This window comes from Dasypus novemcinctus, chromosome 5 (genome assembly GCF_030445035.2).
Source record: "Dasypus novemcinctus isolate mDasNov1 chromosome 5, mDasNov1.1.hap2, whole genome shotgun sequence".
NCBI classification, from domain to species: Eukaryota; Metazoa; Chordata; class Mammalia; order Cingulata; family Dasypodidae; genus Dasypus; species Dasypus novemcinctus.
The window spans coordinates 37,820,981-37,843,175 of record NC_080677.1 but is presented as its reverse complement, the minus strand read 5'-3'; the positions used below and the strand labels follow the sequence as shown (position 1 = coordinate 37,843,175).

Here is a 22,195-nt window from a genome sequence, read left to right as displayed (position 1 = left end):
CCCCTGCGTGGCACGGGCGCTCCTTGTGTGCATCAGCACTGCGCATGGGCCAGCTCCACATGCGTCAAGGAGGCTGGGGTTTGAACCGTGGACTTCCCATGTGGTAGATGGACGACATAACCACTGGGCCAAGTCCGCTTCCCAACACATGACATTTTATGGATATTTCTTATATATATAAATTTTATAAATTTAAAATTAATTTTAAAATTATATGTTTATTATTAAAAGTGAAGAGTTGAAGAAAATACAGAGTGGGGCAGATAAAAGCAAGGAAAATAATTTTTAAACAACACCCATGGATTCACACTTTCCAGTAGAGGGGCAATCTTTTGCCGTATAAACAAAAATTTTCCCACTATCTACTTTCTCCCTATCTATGTGCTTTTAGGCATCTATATTTATATATGTAAATGTGCAGCTATATGTAGCTATTTCATGTAAGTATAGCTGTTTATTTATGTAGATACATATCTATACATATAGACCTAAGTAGAAAAACATCAATTTCTTTTACTTTCCATACATTTTATTTTGTTACCTCCTATTTCTACTCAATAGATCATCTGAATCTTTCCTTCTCATAAGCATCACATCTGCACTAAAAATGACCAAATAGTATTCTTGTCAATGGATATACCAGAATTTATTTCCTTCCTTCTGCCTTCTTCATTCTATGTTCTGATGTTGTTCTAACTTATCAGGCATGGGTCTAGGTTCTATGGTTCTGGTGGTGAAATTCCTGCTCTGGCAAACTGTTGGTGTGTTATCTCCTTCTCCTCAAGGACCTTAGATTGATTTATTCTGAGCGCCGCCTCCCATTTCACATGCATGGTTTAACTTGATTTTTTAAAATCCCTCATTAGTAGTAGTAGTAGTTGTCATCGGTAAGTTTAAATCTTACATAGATTTACTAACATATTTAGGAATGACTTTGTTCAATAATTTTTTCACCGTGTTTCTTATTTTTAGATTAATTTCTCTTCTTCCTATCATGTGTCTTTTAGCAGCTTTTGTAGTGATGGAGTGTATGTGGTTCACTTTCTGGTTCTTTTTCCTTATTTTGGCTTCTTTCTTGATAGCTTACCTAAAGAATTCAAAATTGATTTATTTTCTTTCAGAATTTTAAAGAGATTTTTTGCAACATCTTGTGGCCTTTATTGTTGTTTTGTGAAAGCTTAGGTGAATCCAGTTGTCCTTCATGCGTAATGTTTTTTGGTTTTGTCTGCTTTTAAGATTTTTTTCTCTTTCTTTTTGAGTTTCTGATGTACTTTTTCTAGGTGTGTAATATCACATACTCAGTGAAATCTTTCAATCTTCAGTAACATGTCATTTTTCAATTTGGGAAAATTTTCATATGGTTTTTCTTTGAATAATAACTTCCCATTTGTGCTGTTTTCTTCATCTAGAATTTTATTAGCTGTATGTTAAAACTTCTCATTGAGTCCTCTTTACCTTTTAACCTCTATTTCATATTTTCCATCTTTTTGTGCCAGATTACTTAATTTTAAACCGTATCTTTACCATTTCTTTATTAGCTGTGTGACCTTGGGCAAGTTAATTGCTGTGTCTCAATTTCATAATCTATAAAATAGAGATCGTGTAATCTGTATAATAGTATTGTTAGACGAATTAAACTAGTTAATATATGTAAAATATCATTTAAAAGTGTGTGGAAAAATTTAAGTACTATGTGTTAGCTCTTGCTGTTAAATGTGATAATGATGACAATGACAATGACAGTGGTATCTAATGTGATGTATAATTCACTCAATGAGTTTCTTTTGGACATTTTATCATAACATTTTTTCAAACACAGAAAAATTGAGGAATTTTATAGTGATATGACTATCTACCACCTAGATTCTACAATTAACATTTTGCTTTATTTTCTTTATCACATATTTATCCTTTATCTAGCCCTCCATCCATCCATCAGTCCCTCAATTCATTTCAAAAGAAGTCGCAGACATTAGTAATCTTTATGCCTAAATACTTCAGTGTGTATATATCTACTCCATAAGTTTAATTTTTGTTTTTATGTCTCAATTTCCCAAAGTTTCTTTTGGTACTTTTAAAAATCAGCCGTATATGATGATCTATTTTTTCACTATGGTTTCTACTCTTCTTTCTATTTAATTATTCAGAGAGTTTTTGATAATATTCTTTAGATTGTTCTATTAACTCTAGCTCTTTTGAAGTCAGTTTTCTCAAATTGAGTTTATTTTTTGTATGTTCAATTTTTTTTAAGCTTACCTTTATCTAAATTTGCTTTTTTCTCTAGGAATTCTGTCTGCCTTGGGTAGAGCAAATGTCCCTGTAAGATTTTCTTAACTTGTTTCTTCTAGATCACCACAGGTTTCGTTAGTTCTAGATTAATTTTATGGTTAATTTTTCAGTTTAAGAGTCCCAGATCTCACTAGAAGGGTCAATTTTGATGCCATAGCTTCCCATTGCTTAGGCGTGAGATTTTTATTTCTTTTAAGGGTTATTTTCCTATCCAACATCCCAAGACACTTCAACCCTTCCTGTTGCCTTTCAGAGCTTGTGAGTAGGGTTTCTCTAGAACCCTTTATCAGACTGTGTAATACTTTAAGGATATCAACTTGGAACAACTCACTTACAACTCTCTGCCTTCCTCAAAGTGTTCAAGGCAGGTAACAGAAATATTCTATTCCCATGTGGTCATTTAAACCTTAGTCCCCAAATGTTTGGTTGTCTACCCAAATTCTGCATTAGCCTATGAGTCTTGTTCTTCTGCTCTAACTTTGGGATATATTCCTGGTACAAATGAAGATCTTTCTCTCCCTCTAGTTTGTTTATATACTTTGCATGTGGGTATGCTTTATTTTATTTAGAATTCTCTAGAGGAATTGTCCTGGTCAGTTTAATCTAATATATTGTAAGAATATCTGTTATTATTATTTAATAGTGACTGCTTCGCTGTTTTTCGGTTGTTGTTGTTTTTTCTATCATCAACAATACTGCAGTAAATAGCCTTGTATATACCTGCATGTCACATATATTTTTATTCTTCAGGATAAGTTCCCAAATTCCCAGATGCTCAATTGCTAGATCAAAAAGTATACCTTTCTTAGGCCATTGGAAGATAGTGCCAAATTTACCTTCCAAATGAAAACTGTCCACTCCCTCCCCTGTCATCAACACTGGGTTATATTTTTCCTTCTTACTCTTATGGCTAAAGTTTCCATGTCCAAGAGCTTTAGCTTACTTTAGCTAATTATGGGAACTTGCCTTTGTACCAGACCAACAGATGCCTTCAATACAGTATTTCAGTTTTGTGACTGGTGCTATGCTTATGAGAGAAGCTAATATTTGCATACCGGTAAAGCTGTGGTTTGGTTCATGGGAAGTGTGTGCATGTAAATTGAAACTCCTTTAATTTTTACTCTTTAAAAATACATGTAACCGTCTACTGGAGAATTTTTTTTTTTTTAAATTACTCTTGCTAATACTGTGAACAGTTTTTAAATGACCTTTAATCTTTGTAAAATAGCATAATTTAAACAAAATGAGATCAAGAGTTAGCTATAATTATTGATCTACTTAAAAAATGAGTATCTCTCCTTAGTTTTTGTTTCCAAATTATAGTGAGATAAATAAACCAAAATACTTATTTTAAACTCCATTTTTCCCCTAGACCTAATGTTACTGCATATTAGATGGTGATGGGATTAAAGAAAAAAGTCTGTGTTTTGGATATATATATATATTTGTTGTGTCAGAATCTTTGAACATCTAACAAATTTAATAAATTTTGTTTCTCCAACTTGAAGCCTCCTTGGCAAAATTATTTTATTTTTGAGGAGTGGGACCAAGTAAGAAACTGTTTGTACTCCTCCTTTGTTATTGAGCCGTGTGAAAATCATCAAGAGTCATGCAATTATTTTGGAGTTTAAAAAAATGATAACTGTTTCCTGGGACATTACCCAGAGCACTTTTGGTAAGTCTCAAGATAAGTTACGTAAAACCTTTCTCATCTGGCCACCCATCACCCCTACCACAGGATCAGAAATACTGTACATTCCGGAAGAGGTCCTCTTTTTACTGTTTAGAGCCAATTTTTGGCCTCACTTTGACTCACTGACTGAGACATTTTTTGGTAAATGAATTGGATAGAGTGTTGATAGTGTTATCTTGTCGCCTCCCTGTTACCTGCTCAGAGAGGCCTGAGTTACCCATTGTATATATAATACACAGTTTATTATGAAGGAACACCCTTCCTCTATTTTAGAAAAATTAAATGTAGTTATTTTTATAGAAAATTGGTTATTTTGAAGAAACATTTTTCATTTTCTCTACTACCCTAATGTGAACACATGTATACCCCACAGTCCTATATAATCTGTGCCTGATATTGTAAGTGGATTTTTTTTTTCTGTCCTTATAAAATATAAAAGGGGTCTGAAAACCTCATGCTTCCCAATCTAGCAGGAGCCCACAACACAAAATCCATGAGTGGAGTGCACACCCTCTCCCCCTCCTCAAATCAACAGTTAGAGAGAGATGACAAATCATATTCCTGGAAATACTGGACTAGGCATTTTGCGGAATACTTGGGATTAGAAATAAAATGAAATTGAATTGATGGGTAAATAAGAGCAGAGGCAATCACAACCCCAAAATAAAATAAAGAGGAGGCTACTGCAATTGTAAAACAGTAAAACATTTGTCCCAATGAAATTACAGAGAAATTGCAAACTCAGATTCAAAAAAAAAAGAAGGTCCCTAAGTAGTGATGAGGATAAAGTGTAGAACAGCTAGACATTTGGAACCCATTTCTTCCCCTGTACATCCTAACAGGGGTGTTTATCTTCAGGATAAAGTCCTGAGAAATGCGTAATGAACAAAACAAGCCATTTGTGGAAGGCTTCAGCCATCACCATTATGTCTTGATGCTCAGCAGAGAGATTGGACACCTTTTTTTATAAAGGATCTTATAGGAAATATGTTAGTCTTTGTGGGCCATATGGTCTCTGACGTCACAATTGCTCAGCTCTGCTGTTGTAAAGGGAAAGCAGCTATAAGCAATATGTAAATGAATGAACCTGGCTGGATTCCAATACAATTTTGCTTATAAAATCAGGTGGCAGGTTGGATTTGGATCATGGGCTGCAGTTTGTCAACCCTTGATCTAGAGAAATAAGCAGAACAGATCCTGAAATAACTCAAGAGCCCCACAGTGACAGAAGAAGGAAGTAGAAAAACGGATTTGCTGCCCATATATATATATATACCACAGGAGTCCAATCCAATCTATTAACCCAAAAATTGGTTCTTTAAACAGACTGATGACTCTGACAAATATTTGAAGTTCAGACCTAGAAAGAGGAAAAAGCAAAAGTAAAATCAAGGGGGAGGGAAACAAATTCTTACAAGATTTAAAAATGACTAGATAACACTATGTATGATTTTATGCTACTAATTAAATTGAACATCAAATTTAAATGGATATTTTCTCAGAATACTTTTTCTTAAAATCATTCAAAATGAAGTGGAAAACTTAAATAGACTAGTAACCACAGAAACAATTGAGTAGAGAATGCTTTTCTCCGTCATTGTATAATGTTCTAAGAAGAATGATGCAAAAACTAGACAGCAATAAAGATTCTGTTGGTATTTAAGCATATACTGCTTTTGCTTTCTTTCTTTCTTTCTTAATATTGTTGGGAGACAATCCTTCACCCGTGTCACATTTCTTTACATCTTACAAGTAGAGGTACTTACTGCCTTTGATCTATACTATCATTTCAAGGATGTTTATATAGTGAGCACCCTTAGAAATTAAAGGTAGTGTCTCTCCAGAGCAAAGGGCAGGCTGGTTTACTGGCCAGTGTAATAAAGACAACAGCTTCCTCTAGACAAAAGTCAGGTATGCTTTCTGTCTATTATAAGAGAATCAGATTCCTTAAACTCGGGGTTTCCCTCCAAACATAATTTACTACGTGTTCAATCATCACCTGGTCCTTTTCAGGTTATCCTTTGAAAATTGGGTTCCAGAAAACTGGTGCAAATGCAGGTACTTATGTTACTCCATGCTATTGCTGTAGCTAATGATCTATCCTTTACATGTGACCTAGGAACCTTGGTGTCTTACGTCAACATCAGTGAAACTGTGTCAGGCTAAGCTTTCAGCATGTACGTAGCATACAATCTCAGACACTTCACAGTTCTTGGCACACATATTTTTGAGACACATCTTTTTATGTATTAGTAGTTCATTCGTTTTGTTTTTTATTTGTATTCTATTGTATAAATGTACTATTAATACAATTTATATATTCATCCTGTTAATTAACACATGGTTACCAGTTTCTGGCATTATTCCTAAGGCCGCTATAGACATTCTTATACTTGTCTTTTTTTTTTTTAAAGATTTATTTAGTGATTTCTCTCCCCCCCACCCCCCACCCCGGTTGTCTGTTCTCTGTGTCTATTTGCTGCGTCTTCTTTGTCCTCCTCTGTTGTTGTCAACGGCATGGGAATCTGTGTTTCTTTTTGTTGCGTCATCTTGTTGTGTCAGCTCTCCGTGTGTGTGGTGCCATTCCTGGGCAGGCTGCACTTTCTTTCGCGCTGGGTGGCTCTCCTTACGGGGTACACTCCTTGTGTGTGGGGCTCCCCTACACAGGGGACACCCTTGTGTGTTACGGCACTCCTTGCATGCATCAGCACTGTGCGTGGGCCAGCTCCACATAGGTCAAGGAGGCCCAGGGTTTGAACTGCGGACCTCCCATGTGGTAGACGGACGCCCTAACCACTGGGCCAAGTCCGCTGCCCCTTGTACATGTCTTTTTGTAGACAAATATTTTCATTTCTCCTGGGTAAATACTAAAAATGAAATTGCTGGATCATAGGGATGATGTAAGTTTAAATATTTAAGAAATCATCAAACAGCTCTATATTGTTACATTCCTTTCAACTATATAGCAATATTTCATTTATTTCATGTACTTGCCAACATTTGATGTTGTCAGTTTTTTAAGTGTAGCTACTCTAGTCTGTATGAAATAGTATCTCATTTTTTTTTTTAATAGATTTATTTCTCTCCCCTTCCTCTGCATTGTCTGCTCTCTGTGTCCAATCACTGTGTGTTCTTCTGCATCCACTTGCATTATCAGGTGGCACTGGGAAACTGCATCTCTTTTTGTTGTGTCATCTTGCTGCATCAGTTCTCCATGTGTGGCCATGCTAGTCCTTTTTTTTTTTTCACGTAGGATGGCTTCCCCTGAGGGGTGCACTCCTTGCATGTGGGGCTCCCCTGCGTGGCACAGCACTCCTTGTGCGCAGCAGCACTGCATGTGGGCCACACAGGTCAGGAGGCCCTGGGTATCGAACCCTGGACCCGCCATGTGGAAGGTGGACGCTCTATCTGTTGAGCCACATCTGCTTCCCTCATTTTGGTTTTAATTTGCATTTCTTTAATGACATTAACCCACTTTTCAACAGTATATTGGCCATTCATTTATCTTCTTCTATGAAGTGTCCAAGTGTTTTTGCCAAGTTTTTAAACAGTAGTTTGATGTTTATTTGTTGATTGTAGGATTTATTTGTTTTGGGTACAAACCCTTTGTCAGTACAGAAATAGACCGTCTTATTTTCTTAAGGGTATATTTTATGAGCATAAAGTTTTAAAGTGGATGTAGTATAATTCATCAATTTTTTTTCTGACTAGTGTTTTTGTGTCATGTACAAGAAATCCTTGCCTATTCCAATGTTTTGGAGACGTTCTTCTGTTTCTTTCTAGGCTCTTTCTAGGTTTTATAGTTCTAGGTTATACATTAGATTTACAGTCCATACATCTTTCCTTTCTCCATTGAATTAATTTGGCACCATAGTCAGAAGTCAACTGGGTCTATTTCTTTACTCAACTGTTCCATTGTGCCATTTTTCTTTCTTTATGACAAAGTCACAATGTCTTTTTTTATTTTTAAAGATTTATTTATTTATTTTATTTCTCTCCCCTTCCCCCACCCCAGTTGTCTGTTCTCTGTGTCTATTTGCTGCGTGTTCTTTGTCCGCTTCTGTCGTCAGCGGCACGGGAATCTGTGTTTCTTTTTTTGTTGTGTCATCTTGCTGCATCAACTCTCCGTGTGGGTGGCACCATTCTTGGGTAGGCTGAACTTTCTTTCGCGCTGGGCGGCTCTCCTTACGGGGCGCATTCCTTGCACGTGGGGCTCCCCTACGCAGGGGACACCCCTGAGTGGCATGGCATTGCACATGGGCCAGCTCCACACAGGTCAAGGAGGCCCAGTGTTTGAACCGCAGACCTCCCATGTGGTAGATGGATGCCCTAACCACTGGGCCGAGTCCACTTCCCCACAATGTCTTCATTATTGTAGCAGCTTTATAATAAGCCTTGAAAACATGTTATACATGTCCTCCAAATTTTTTTTCAAAATTATTTTGTTGATTCTAGGTTATTTGAATTTCTGTATAAATCTTAGAATCACCTTATTTATTTATATATTTATTTAATATATTTTTATAAGAGAAGTTGTAAACTTACAAAACAATCATGCACATGTGTGGAGTTCACTCCACCCACACACTACATTGTTGTGGAACATTTGTTACAAATTATGAGATAATATCATCAGACTTTTACCACCAACTACAATCTATAGAGTACATTTGGTATATTTTTTCCATATCCTCCTATTATTAGCACAGTACATCTTTGCCATTGATGCAAGAATATTGCAGTATTGCTGTTGACTATAGTCCATAGGTTACATGAATTGTCTTTTCCCCATGGTTCTCCATATTCTTACCACCTGGCAATAGTGATGTACTTTTGTTTTAGTTCATAGAAGGACATTCTTTTATTTGTACTATTTACCACAATTTGCATCCACCTCTGTGTTCACCGTTACTCAGTTCCTAGACTATTCTGTGGCTTTCTTTCAATTGACATTTGGACTGCTCTTTTTAGCCACAATCCCATTTATAAAGCAGGTGCATTAGTTCTACTTACTATAATGTGTTACCATCAATTCTATCCATTTCTACACTATTACAATCAAATTAAATAAAACTTCTACATACATTAAATATCAGTACCCCTTCTCAACCCTTCTCTTATCTCCTAATAACCTATACTCTAGGTTTTAACTCCATGCATTTACTCTTCATATTTAGTTCATATTAATCAGACCATGCAATATTTGTCCTTTTGTGTCTGGCTTATTCTGGCTTATTTCACTCAGCATAATGTCTTCAAGGTTCACCCATGTTATCATATGTGTGCCAATTTCATTCTTACAACAGCATGGTATTCCTTCATATATATATGCCGCTTTTTGTTTATACATTCATCATTTGATGGACACTTGAGTTGTTTCCATCTTTTGGCAATTGTGATTATTACCACTATGAACATTGGTGTGTAAATATCTGTTCACAACACAGTTTTCAGTTCTTCTGGGTATGTTCCCAGATAGAGGAATTGCAGGATCATATGGTAGTTCTTATACTTAGCTTCCTGAGGAACTGCCAAACTGCCGTCCACAGAGGCTACAGCATTTTACATTCCCACCAATGGTGAAGTAGTGTTCCTGTTTTTCCACATCATCTCTAGCACTTACTGTTTTCTGATTTTTAAAAATAATGGCCATTCTATGTGGTGTGAAATGCAATCTCATTGTCGTTTTGATTGCATTTCCCTGATAGCTAGTGATATTGGACATATTTTCATGTGCTTTTTGGCCATTTGTATTTCCTCTTTGAAGAAATGTCTGTTTAAGTCGTTTGCCCATTTTTAAATTGGATTGCTTGTTCTTTTAATGTTGGGTTTTAGGAACTTTTTATATAGAATGGAAATCAATCCCTTATCAGATATGTGATTTCCAAATATTGTCTCCCATTGAGTGGGCTGCCTTTTTACCTTCTTGATGAAGTCCTTTGAATCGCAAAAGCATTTAACTTTCAGGAGGTCCCCATTTGCCTTTTTTTTTGTAAGATTAATTTTATTTATTTCTCTCCCCTTCCTCCCTCTCTAGTTGTCTGTTCTCTGTGTCCATTCACTATGTATTCTTCTATATCTGCTTCTATTTTTGTCAGCAGCACTGGGAATCTGTGTCTCTTTTTGTTGCATCATCTTGCTGCGTCAGCTCTCTGTGTGTGCGGCACCACTCCTGGGCAGGCTGAACTTTCTTTTGCACTGGGTGGCTATCCTTATGGGGCACACTCCTTGCGCATGGGGCTCCCCTACGTGGGGGACACCTCTGCATGGCATGGTACTCCTTGCGTGCATCAGCACTACATGTGGGTCAGCTCCACACGGATCAAGGAGGCCCTGAGTTTGAACCATGGACCTCCCATGTGGTAGGCGGACACTATCAGTTGAGCCAAGTCTGCTTCCCCACGTTTTTTTTTCATTGCTCATGTTTTCAGTGTAAGATTTAAGAGTCCACCACTACCACCAGGTCTTGAAGATGTTTCCCTCCATTTTCTTCTAGGAGTTCTGCGGTTCTATCTTTTGTATTCAGGTATGTGGCCCATTTTAAGTTAATTTTTTGTGTAGCGTTTGAGATAGGGGCCCTCTTTCTTTCTTTTGGCTATGGATATCCAGTTCTCCCTGCACAATTTATTGAATGATGTTCTGGCCCAGCTGGGTGGGTTTGACAGGCTTGTGAAAAATCACTTGACCATAGATGTAGGGTCTGTTTCTGAACCATCAGTTTGGTTCCATTGGTCTATGTGTCTTTCTTTATGTCAGTATCATGCTGTTTTTAACCACAGTAGCCAGGTAGTGTGATTTAAAGTCCAGAAGTGAGATTCTTCCAACTTTGCTCTTCCTTTTTAAGATGTTTCTGGCTATTTTGGGCCCTTTACCCTTCCAAATAGATTTGATAACTGTTTTTTCCATTTCTTTAAAAATGCTGGTAGAATTTTTATCGGGACTGCATTGACTCTGTGTGTCAATTTAAGATGAATCTGTGTATCAATCTTAATGATATTTAGTCTTCCAATCCATGAGCACAGAATGTTCTTCCATTTATTTAGGTCCTTTTGAAATTTCTTTTAGCAATGCATTGTAGTTTTCTAAATACAAGTGATTCGTGTCTTTGGTTAGGTTTATTTTTAAATAGTTGATTCTTTTAGTTGCCATTATAAATGGAATTTTTTTTCTGACTTCCTCATCAGATTGCATATTCTTAGTGTATAGAAACACTACTGATTTTTCATATTAATCTTGTATCTTGTTTATTTTAAAAAGCCTCATGCATTTTTTAGTCTTATTAATTTTTTGACTGGAATTGCACTGAATTGAAATATAAATTTAGGCAGAGTGGAGATCTCAACAATGATGGTCCTTACTAAGAACATGTTCTTTAATTTCTTTCAGTATTTTGTTTTGTTTTGTAGTTTTCAATGGAGAGGTTTTCTTGTTTCTTATTAGGTTTAATTTTAGATGATTTTGATGCTATTCAATATGGAATTAATGTTTTAATCTTAATGTTTGTGGTTGGTATATAGGAATTTTTAAAAATTCACTTTTTATATTGGGACACTGATAAATTTAGATACTAATTTTAGTAGTTTTAAAAATATATTCCATACGATTTTCTGCATAAATACATCATCTATAAATAATGACAGTTTTAATTCTCCTCTTCTAGTCTTTTTGTCCTTTATTTCCTTTTCTTACACTATTAAATTGGCTAACACCTCCAGTACAAAGTTAAATAGAGGTAGAACAGAACCCTTCCCTTATTCTTAATCTTAGGGAAGAATAACATTTCAACATTAAGAATGATGTTAGCTATAGCTTTTTTTGTAGACGCCCTTTTTCAGATAAAGGAAAATCCCTTCTATTGCTAAATACGGAGACATTTTTATCTTGAAGGATCAATTAATGCTTTCAAATCAATTGGGGTGATTGTGTGGCTTATCTCCTTTGCTGTGTTTATGTGGTAAATTATTGAATGTCAAGCCAACTTTTTATTCCTGAAATAGATTCTTCTTGGTTATGATGTATGTAGCTATTGCATTCTATTTTCTAATATTTTGTCAAAGAATAATTTGCATTTATATTCATTGGGGACATTTCTCTGTAATTTTTTCTTATAATATCTTTGCCAGGTTTTGCATTCAAATTATGCTCCTTATGTGGTGTTTGAAAGTATTCCATTCTCTTTTGTTTTCTGAAAGAGTTGATGAAGTAATGGTATTACTTAAATATTTGATAGACATCACTGAATTGATTTAATGCAATTCGTTGAATTGTTTTAGCTTCTCTGTTTTGTTTTTTCTTATTTCAGTTTTGCTAATTTGAGTTTTTCAAGGCATTCATTCATTTCAGGGGTTGGCAAATTATGGCCCACTGGCCAAATCTGCTCCAGTGCCTATTCTTATTGCTGCTTACACTCTGATGTCAAAGTTGAGTAATTGTGCATAGACTGTATGACCTGCAAAGCCTAAAATATTTTCTGTCTGGACCTTTACTGGACCAGTATCCCCAGTCAGATCTAAGGTTTCAAATTAATTGACTTAGGTTGGTCATGGTATCACAGCATTATCCTTTTAACATCTGGAGGATCTGGAGTGACGTAGACCTTTTTACTCCTGGCATTGGTAATTTGTGTTTTTCTCTAGTTCTTTATCTCTCTATCTCTAGGTATATACCAATTTAATTTATATTTTCAAACAGCTGATCTTTGACTTTGTTGATTTTCTTTATATTTTGTCTGTTTCATATTTCACTGATTCTGCTTTAATTTGATTATTTCCTTTTACTTGAGTTTAATTTGCTTTTCTTTTTTAAGTTTCTTTAAGTGAGAGCTTAGATTATTGATTTTACACCGTCTTTTCTAATATAAGCATTTGAAGGAAACTTTATAACTAGATGAATAATATCTACCAAGAAACCTGCAGAGAAAATCATGCTTAATGGAAAAACATTAGAATAATTTCCCTTAGTGTCAAGATTGAGGTAATCATGTATAAGATCCCTGACGTTCATTGTTCAACATTGTGCTGGTGGTTTTAGCAATATGATTAAAAAAGAAGTGGGAAATAAATATGGAAAGGAAAGCAATAAGTGGATTCTACAATACCATGCCACTTTCCTCTGCCCTTGCTAGTGAAAATGAAAATCTATTGTTTCTGATATTGCTGAAGTTGAAACAGTGGTTGGGTTTCAAGACTAGACGTCCTCATTGCTATTATTATGAAATAAGAGGTACATTACTTCTGTGAGTCCTGTATAGTTGGAAATGGGTCAAGGGTTGTGGTAGATGACTCCGTAAGTGCTATTGGAATTATATTGTAATGTTCACCTCAATTTGCTGAGTGGGGGACCTAGAAGCTCCAGATCTTCTTCACATTTCTACCAGGGCACCCTTTCTAGTCATTTTTGCCACCATTGCCTGGGTGACTCCAGATTGGGAAATCAGCTATGCCTGATGCTGGTCGAATTGCAGCAAGGAATTTTGTTGCAAGGAAAATGTTCTTTCTATATTGTTTTACTTGAACCTATAATACTTAGGTATACAGCTCTTTAAGTTTGCATACATGACCTCCTTAAACCATGTTGCCAAAGGAGGTAAGTCAGGACAAAATTGAGGCTCATACATAACCAAGTATCAAGATCCGCCACTTTTCTTGGACCTTGAGTTTCTTTCTTTCTATGCCTGACGCCTTCCTACATAGTGAGACCTCTGTCATCCCACTAAGCAAGTTGGCCCTGTTTGGGAACACTATAGTCTTTACTCATGTGTATCAATCATATAAAGCTTAGTGGCAGTCAAGATGCATGTCTTTTTCTTAGGCAGTTGTCCATGTTTATATAAATAAGCAGATACACATGTAGGGGATACCAAGTCACCTACCTCCACTCGCCAAAATCCTCAGATCTCAGCTCTTGCGTGGCCGAAAGACCCTGTTAATGACTATGTTATCCACAAGGGAAGATTTGGCTTCTGTCAAATATGCAGTGAAATATTTGAATCATGTACCAAATTCTGGTTCTACCATTTATAACTGTGTGATCTTGGGCAAATTACCTCCTAATCTCATATATAGAGTTGGAAGAATAATAGTACTTTCCTCATAGGGTTGTTGTGAAGATTAAATAAGATTATGTATATAAAATAGTATTTATATATTAAATATTTAATCATAAAACAATTTCTGTCCAATAGTAAATGCTAAGTGTAAGTATTGGCTGTTATCTGCTGATAATGTTGATTGTCAACAAGTGGACTGATCTGCTTGTCCATGCCCCATCCTCATGGTAGGATGGGGTGGCCGTTTTCTACCTGTGCCTGCCTCTCAGGGACTGCACTCAACTACCTCTTCTACTCTGTCTTCAGTTTCTTACTTCTGGCGCTTTCCCATCAGCAATTAAACATGCCCAAATCTCTCTCATCACTTAAAGCTAAAACAATATCCAAAACTCATTCCTTGATCCCACACCTCTTTCAATTTCCTGCCCTATCTCTGTAACTGTAATTATAATAAAGCTTTTTGAACTAAATGCCTATACCAACTCTTTCCCTTTTCTTACCTTCCATTTTCTCTACCACCTCTTTCCACCATTGACTGAGTCTGTTTCTGTTTGGTTTTTTTTTTTTTATGTTAGGAAACACCCACTCCTTCCAGTACTCTCTTCCCTTACAGTCACGTTTATTTGAATTCTGGTTTTCCACTTACTTCTTGGGCTACTCTTCAGTTTTCTTGTCTGTCCTTCCTCTTTTTGTCCCTTAACTGTTGCTATTTCCTGTGACTCTAAGAACCCTTTTCTTCTCACTACATGCAAATCCCTTACTAATCTCATTCGCTTTTATCATTGCTCAATTTCTTTTGTAATAAGCTGATGACTTTGAACTCTAGCTCAGACATCTTTCCTGAAGCACAACTAGTAGCATACTGGGCATCTCATTGGGAAGTCTCACAGGCACATCCACCCTCAAACAAACAAAATATATTCACTCTCCTTCTCAAACCTGTTTTTCCTCCAGTGTTCTCAAAAATATATATGTACCCCAACATTCTTCACCAGTTGCTCACTAGAATCCAATTTGACTCTTCTTTCACCTGCTATCTAGACAGCCACCAGATCTCTTCAGTCACCTACACGTCTCTGTGCTGTTTCTGTCCATCTGCTTTGTTAACATCCTAGTCCAGGCCTCTTTCTTCTTTCACCTAGACCTTGCTTCCTCCAGTCTTGTTTGCCTCCAGTTCATTCTCTATACTATAGCCAGAGAAATCTAAGAACACAGATCTGGTCAACCCACCTTCCAAGGCCCTTTAGCAACATTTCCTTGCCCTTAGGTAGAAGTCCAGACTCTTCATTATGCTGGCCAGGCCCTGCTGTTGGGCTCTTGTTTCCTTCTCTGGCATTGTTATACCCCTTTCCTTCCCTTCATCCCTTCTAGACTTCTCTCAGTTTCCTCACAGGGCCCCTGCTCCATTCTGGGCATCCACACAGGCTGCTTCCTGTGGCTTCAGCTCTGCCTCACCTGGGTGCCAACCCCATTCACTCTTTAGGTTTTAGTTTAAATAAACCCTTTTATCCCAAATGCCTTCTCATTCCCTAGATTAGAGAAGGCTCTACTTCTGAATGCTGTTACAGTACTCTGTGCTTTCCCTAGCAGAACAATTATTATAATTATTTTTCTGCATTTCTCACTGGGTTCTAAGCTCTAGAAATAGTAACCACATATGTCTTGTGTGAATGAGTGAATGAGAGGATAGAATGTTGTTCTGGTGTATATTGCTGCCCTCGAGCGCTTGTTCATTTGTTCCTTCATTTGTTCACGCCATCAGTATATGCAGAGCTCATGGTTTATGCTGGCCAGTAGGTGAGGTATGAGAAACTAGCTCTGAATAAGACATATAAATGCCTTAGTCCAAACTTTAGAGCTTATAATTAAGTAAGAGAGACAATAAACAAGGAAATAAATAAGTGATCAGATACTAGTAGAAAATAAAAAAGGAACATGTAGAAAATTGGGTAGAGGGTAAGAGTAAATAGGATGGCCAGGGAAGGTCAGTCTAAAGAGGGGAATTTGAACTAAGACTTGAATGAGGAGAAGAAGCCAGCCTTGCAAAAGCAGGTGAAATGTTGCTGTGACCTTGAAGCAGGCATCCAAGAAGCTAAGGGAAGGCCAGTGTGCCTGAAGGGAAGGGAGATAGAGAGCAGCAGAGACATGGAGGGCCTGTGGCCCTTGGATGGAAGAGTTCGGATTTTACTCTGTTAGTCTTTCTAGTTAAAGATGCATACTGTAATTGTGCTCTGACTAAGACCAAAGCATAACCATTGATCCACCGAAAGTGAAAGTGCTCAAGGAAAGCCGGAACTTGAGTTTCAGAGGTTGTAGAAAGCTGACATTAGGCAGAATCCTCAGTTCAGTAGAGGATAAGGTAGCACAGCTATGACCAGGTGCAAGAATAAGTGCTGGTTCCATGGCAGGGAGGGTATAATAAAAAAAGAAAAACTGCTAAGGAATGTTTTATATGTTATGGACCATAAACTTGTATATAGTTACAGTTTGACGATGTAGTAAGTATGGCTCCATCACAATATCTAAACAATAGTCATTTAATAGCTCCTGCTTATTTTTTGTGGGTACAGTTTTTTACTTACAGAAGAGCATCATCAGGGAAGGTTTAATCCTGAGAGACAGTCTAAGAGCCCAAACTATGATGCTTTACAGATAATGTTGATGAGATGTATTTTTATTCCTCTTTCATTTGACTGAACTTCGTGAAAAATGAATCATTAATGTAGCAATCACAGGTTGTGGGGTGCTCAGCAAGACAATGCATGTGAAAGTACTTGATTATTTTAAATGTTCTTACGAGGTATAAGATATTAATACTATTGCTGCAACCAGGTCATTTTAACCAAAACTATTAGCAGGGCAAGTTTTGAGACTACAAAAACTGGCTATCTTGAACTAGAAGAGAAAATATCCAACATCAAAATACCGTTTTAAAATAAACGTGTATTAATTTTCTTTAGCAACTTACATATGTACAGACTATTATTGTATGTTCATTCATGCATTCAGTGAATGCTCACTGAGTGCCTTCTATTTGACAGTTGGTTTGTCAGTGGCTCTGGGGACAAAGCACTGAATAAAAAAGCTGCAGACCTTGCTTTTGTGGACCCTAAAATCTAGGGGATGATGGACATGGGACATGCCGTACGTGAAATAATGATCACATCTGCTTTTGTGAAAATGTAATTATATTTTTGAGATGTAAGATATTAAAAAGAGATTAAATGGGGAAGTGGCTGTGGCTCAATCAGTTGGGCTCCCGTCTACCGTATGGGAGGCCCTGGGTTCGCGTCCGGGGCCTCCTTGTGAAGGCAGGCTCGCCCACATGCTGCCGAGAGCCACCTGACCTGCAGACACCACGGAGTGCTGCCCGGCCTGCAAGCACCGCAGAGAGCCGACTCAGCAAGGTGACACGACAAAAAAGGGAGACAAAAACACAGAGGAGCACACAGTGAATGGACACAGAGAGCAGACAGCAAGCAAGCTGCAAGGGGGGAGGGGAAATAAAATAAAAAAAAGATTAAATGCTTATATGTCGGTTGTATATTCTGAATATCTGAAGTAAATATATTTTTATTCCTTTGGGCCAACTTTCCATTGTGTCTGATTTTTAAGAGTCTCTCAAATGCCACGTCTTCAAATACTTGAAGGTGGTAGGTAGGTCTGATGGAGGTTGGTACCAGGAATCTATGTGGTGTGATGGGTAGGAGTTCAGGCTCTGAATTCACACTGCCTGGGGTCAAATTCCCACTCCCCTGATCAGCAAATGCTATTAAAATGTCTGTGACTCAATTCCCTCATATGCAAAATCAGTATAATAAAAAATTGTTGTTGAAGAGTGAATGAGATGATGCAGGTAATGTGTTTGTTAGGGTCTGGCACATAGTACATTCTCAAATAATGTAAATTGTGTATGCTATGGTTATTTTCCTGTCTTCCTTCTCCACTCTTACTACAATTTTGTAACTTTCTCCAATCTCCAGTCCTCAGCTGCCCAGCAATCTCAGGGAAGCCTGCAGCATTTCTTGTTTTCTGGGATGTGATAATAGTACTGTAGGGAACCTGTTTTTGACAATAGGTTGCAAAGGTTTGAAAGTGTCTGGTGATCTGTCACATTCACTTATTACCAACTCTCTTAGGCACTAACAGTTTATAATTGACCATCCTTTGAGGAGCTAAAGAGGGAAGGGGCAGTATTATTTCACAGTGTACTACCCTTTAGTAGGGCAGACATTATTATTATTATTTCTTAAGATTTATTTATTTAGTCCCCCCCACCCCCCAGGTGTCTGTTCTCTGTGTCTATTTGCTGTGTGTTCTTCTTTGTCCACTTCTGTTGTCAGCGGCACAGAAATCTGTGTTTCTTTTTGTTGTGTCATCTTGTTGTGTCAGCTCTCCATGTTTGCGGCGCCATTCCTGGACAGGCTGCACTTTCTTTCGCGCTGGGTGACTCTCCTTACGGGGCGCACTCCTTGCACGTGGGACTCCCCTACGCGAGGACACCCCTGTGTGTCAGGGCACTCCTTGTGCGCATCAGCACTGCGTGTGGGCCAGCTGCATACGGGTCAAGGAGGCCCGGGGTTTGAACCGCGGACCTCCCATGTGGTAAACGGACGCCTAACCACTGAGCCGAGTCCGCTTCCCTGGGGCAGACATTATTTTGCAAACAAATCTTGAAGTATATCAGGAATATTTTTTGGGTAAAGAAACATGTTAATAAAATAACCATCTAAGTCAATATCTTTCATACCTTTCTGACTGCAATTCAGAATAAGAAATTTTTCATATCAGATCAAGTTCATACAAGTAAGTGTGCAGTCAAAAGCCTAAAACTGAAATTAGATTGCACAAAACAATAGGTACAAGTACTACCTGTATTTCAGGCAACACTTTTCATTCCATTCTATCCTTTGTCATTCCATTCCATTTCATGCCTTTTCATTCCATTAGAAAAGATCAGCAATTTGAAAAAAAATTGACCCAAGAGATAGATGTACTTAAACAAATGGTATGAATTTGAGTAAGAAGAATGAAGCAGGATATTCTTTAGCTCTGCATTTTCAAGATTTTTGCAGTAATCATCTCCTACCAAAATAAAATCATGCTTCTTTTAGGTGAGTCCCCTCATAAAGAAAAAATACATATTACTTGGTATTTGCCTTTTACTGCATTTTAAAAGAAGTTAGCCCAATTTGAGCTTTTAGGATTTGTTGTTGTTTCGTTCTAGCTGAGTTGTGGACTAGGTCATCATTAGGGGAAAGTCAGATTAATGAGCCTGGAAACCTTCCCCTGCCCTGGTTCTTCTATCACTAGAAGGTTCACCTGCCTTCCCAGCTCCTTTATCTGTGTGAGGGGTAAGAATATTTGTCCCCTCTTCCTCCTCTCTCCCCCCACTGTTGTTTGAAGACCAGTTGAGATAACATAATTGACATTGGTTTGTAAACTTAAAAGGCTCTTCACAAATATGAAGACCATTTGTCTGTTAAGAGTCTGTATTTGTAACCATCTTGCTCTGAAAAAAATCTTTCTAGATTTCTCAGCTGAATACACTGATAGCACTTTTGCTGGGAGAACTTCCACCTGGAGAAAGGCAGAAGATTATGACCATTTGTACCATAGATGTCCATGCCAGAGATGTGGTGGCAAAACTTATTTCTCAGAAGGCAAGTCTGTTGCGTATTTTTGTGTATTCACTGTTATTTTCCTAAAATTTGGGCTCATTGTCAAAGTATTCCAAGAAATTCATTGTTTTATTTTTTAAGTTTGGTATTTTTTAATGTGGTAAAATACACATGACATAAAATTTCCCATTTTTACCACTTTCAAGCATACAATTCAGTGATATTAATTAGATACACAACATTGTGCTAACATCACCAAATATTTCTTCATCCATTACCAAACTTTTCTTCATCCATGAAGCATTGATGCCCCATTTCCCCTTGCTCTACCCCAAGTTACCTTTAATCTACTTTGTCTCTGTGAATTTGCTTATGATAGTTGTTTCATATAAGTAAATCAGACAGTATTTGTGTTTTGTGTCTGGCTTGTATCTTCAAAGTTTTTCCATGCTATCACATGTGTCAAAACTTCATACCTTTTTTACAGCTGAATAATTTTCCATTGTATTTATATATCATATTTTGTTTATCCACTCATCTGCTGATGGACACTTGGGGTGCTTCCACCTTTTGCCTTGTGAATAATGATGCTATAGCCATTGTTGTGCAAATACCTGAGTCCCTGCTTTCAGTTCTTTTGAGTATATACCTGGAAGTGGGATTACAACATCTATGTGGTAATTGTATACTTAAATTTCTGAGGTAACACCAAAACGTTTTCCATAGCAGTTGCACCATTTGCCGTTCCCACCAACAGTGTATAAAGATTCCCATTTTTCTGTGTTATCACCAGCACTTAGTTTTTCCATTTTTAAAAATAATAACCTTTCTAGTGGGCGAGAAGTGGTATTTCATTGTGATTTGAATTTCCCTAATGGATAATGATGTTGCTCATCTTTTCATGTGTTTTTTTTTTTTGCCATTTGTTATCTTCTTTGGAAAGTTATCTATTTAACTCCTTTGCCAAATTTTTAATTGGGTTGTTTTTGTGTTGAGTTTTAGGACATCTTTATATATTTTGGATATTAAACTCTTATCAGATATATGATTTGCAAATAGTCTTTCCCATTCTGTAAGTTGTGTTTTCACTTTTTAAAAAAAGATTTATTTATTTATTTATTTATTTTTCCCCCTTCATCTCCTCACACCCTGCTGTTTTTGCTGTCTGTGTCCATTCGCTGTGTGATCTTCTGTATCTATCTCTCTTTTTGTCTTCTCATGTTTTCCTCTTCCAAGATTAACTGGGATTCGATCCTAGGGGCCCCTGATGTGGAGAGAAGTTCCCTATCAATTGCGCCACCTCCGTTCCCAGTCTCTGCTATACTTCACCTTGATTCTCCCCTTTGTCTCTCTTTTAATGCGTCATCATCTTGCTGTGTGACTCACTTGTGTGGGCACTGGCTCAAGGCGTGGACACTTGGCTTGCTGCGCAGGCACTGGCTCACCAAGCAGGCACTTGCGTGTGCGCTCGGTTTGCCATGTGGGCATGTTTTCTCTTCTTCTTTTTCACCAGGAGACCCCCAGGATCGAACCTGGGTCCTCCCATATGGTAGGCAGAAGCCCTATTACTTGAGCCACATCTGCTTCCCTTCACTTTCTTGATAATGCCCTTTGCAGAAAAGTTTTTAATTTTGATGAATTACAGTTATCTATTTTTTCTTTTGCTGGTCTTGCTTTTGGTATTGTCTAAGAATTCATTGCCTAAACTAGTTTCTAAGGATATTCCTCTAAATTTTCTCTGAGTTTTATGCTTTTTGTTCTTATATTTAGGTCATTGATCCAATTTTAGTAAATTTTTTAATGATATGAGGTAGTGTTCCAAATGCATTCTTTTACATGTGGGTATCCAGTTTTCCCAGTACCATTTGTTGAAGAGACTGTTCTTTTTCCATTGAGTGGACTTGGCACCCTTATAAAATATCAATTGGCCATAGATGTGTGGGTTTATTTCTGAACGCTGAGTTCTAATCCAGTGGTCTATCTTTTGGTCCTTATGCCAGTACCACACTGTTTTGATTACTGTAGTTTTGTAATAAGTTTTGAAATTGGGAAATTGGTTATTTTTCAAGAAGATTTGGCTATTCAGGGCTCCCTGCCCTTCTATATGAATGTGATTGGATTTTCCATTTCTAAAAAAGGGCTTTTGAAATTTTGCTTAGGATTGAATTGAATCTCTAAATTGCTTTCGATAGAATTTAACATCTTAATGATATTGCATCTTCCAATATTTTTACATTTTTTAGATTTTCTTTAATTTCTTTCAGTGTTTTGTAGTTTTCTGAGTACAACTCCTTTATAAAATTTTTTAATTTTAAACTAAACTCCTTTTTAAAATTTATTCTTATATACCTTATTCTTTTCATTGTTATTTAGCTGTTATTTAAAATACCTTATTATTTTAGTTGTTATTATTGTTCATTGTTTTCTTTTTCTTCTTAAAGATTTATTTATTTATTTCTCTCCCCTTCCCCACCCACCCTGGTTGTCTGTTCTCTGTGTCTATTTGCTGCGTTGTCTTCTTTGCCAGCTTCTGTTGTTGTCAGC

General features: G+C 37.1%; 1 protein-coding gene across 1 annotated transcript in view; it reads left to right on the top strand.

Moving 5' to 3' along the window:
* Positions 1–22,195, top strand: part of DNAH11 (dynein axonemal heavy chain 11) — a 372,691-nt gene that overhangs the window by 124,416 nt on the left and 226,080 nt on the right. The window contains exon 31 of the mRNA XM_071215123.1: positions 19,562–19,693. Coding sequence (XP_071071224.1) covers positions 19,562–19,693 — 132 coding nt within the window. The remainder of the gene's footprint in view (positions 1–19,561; positions 19,694–22,195) is intronic.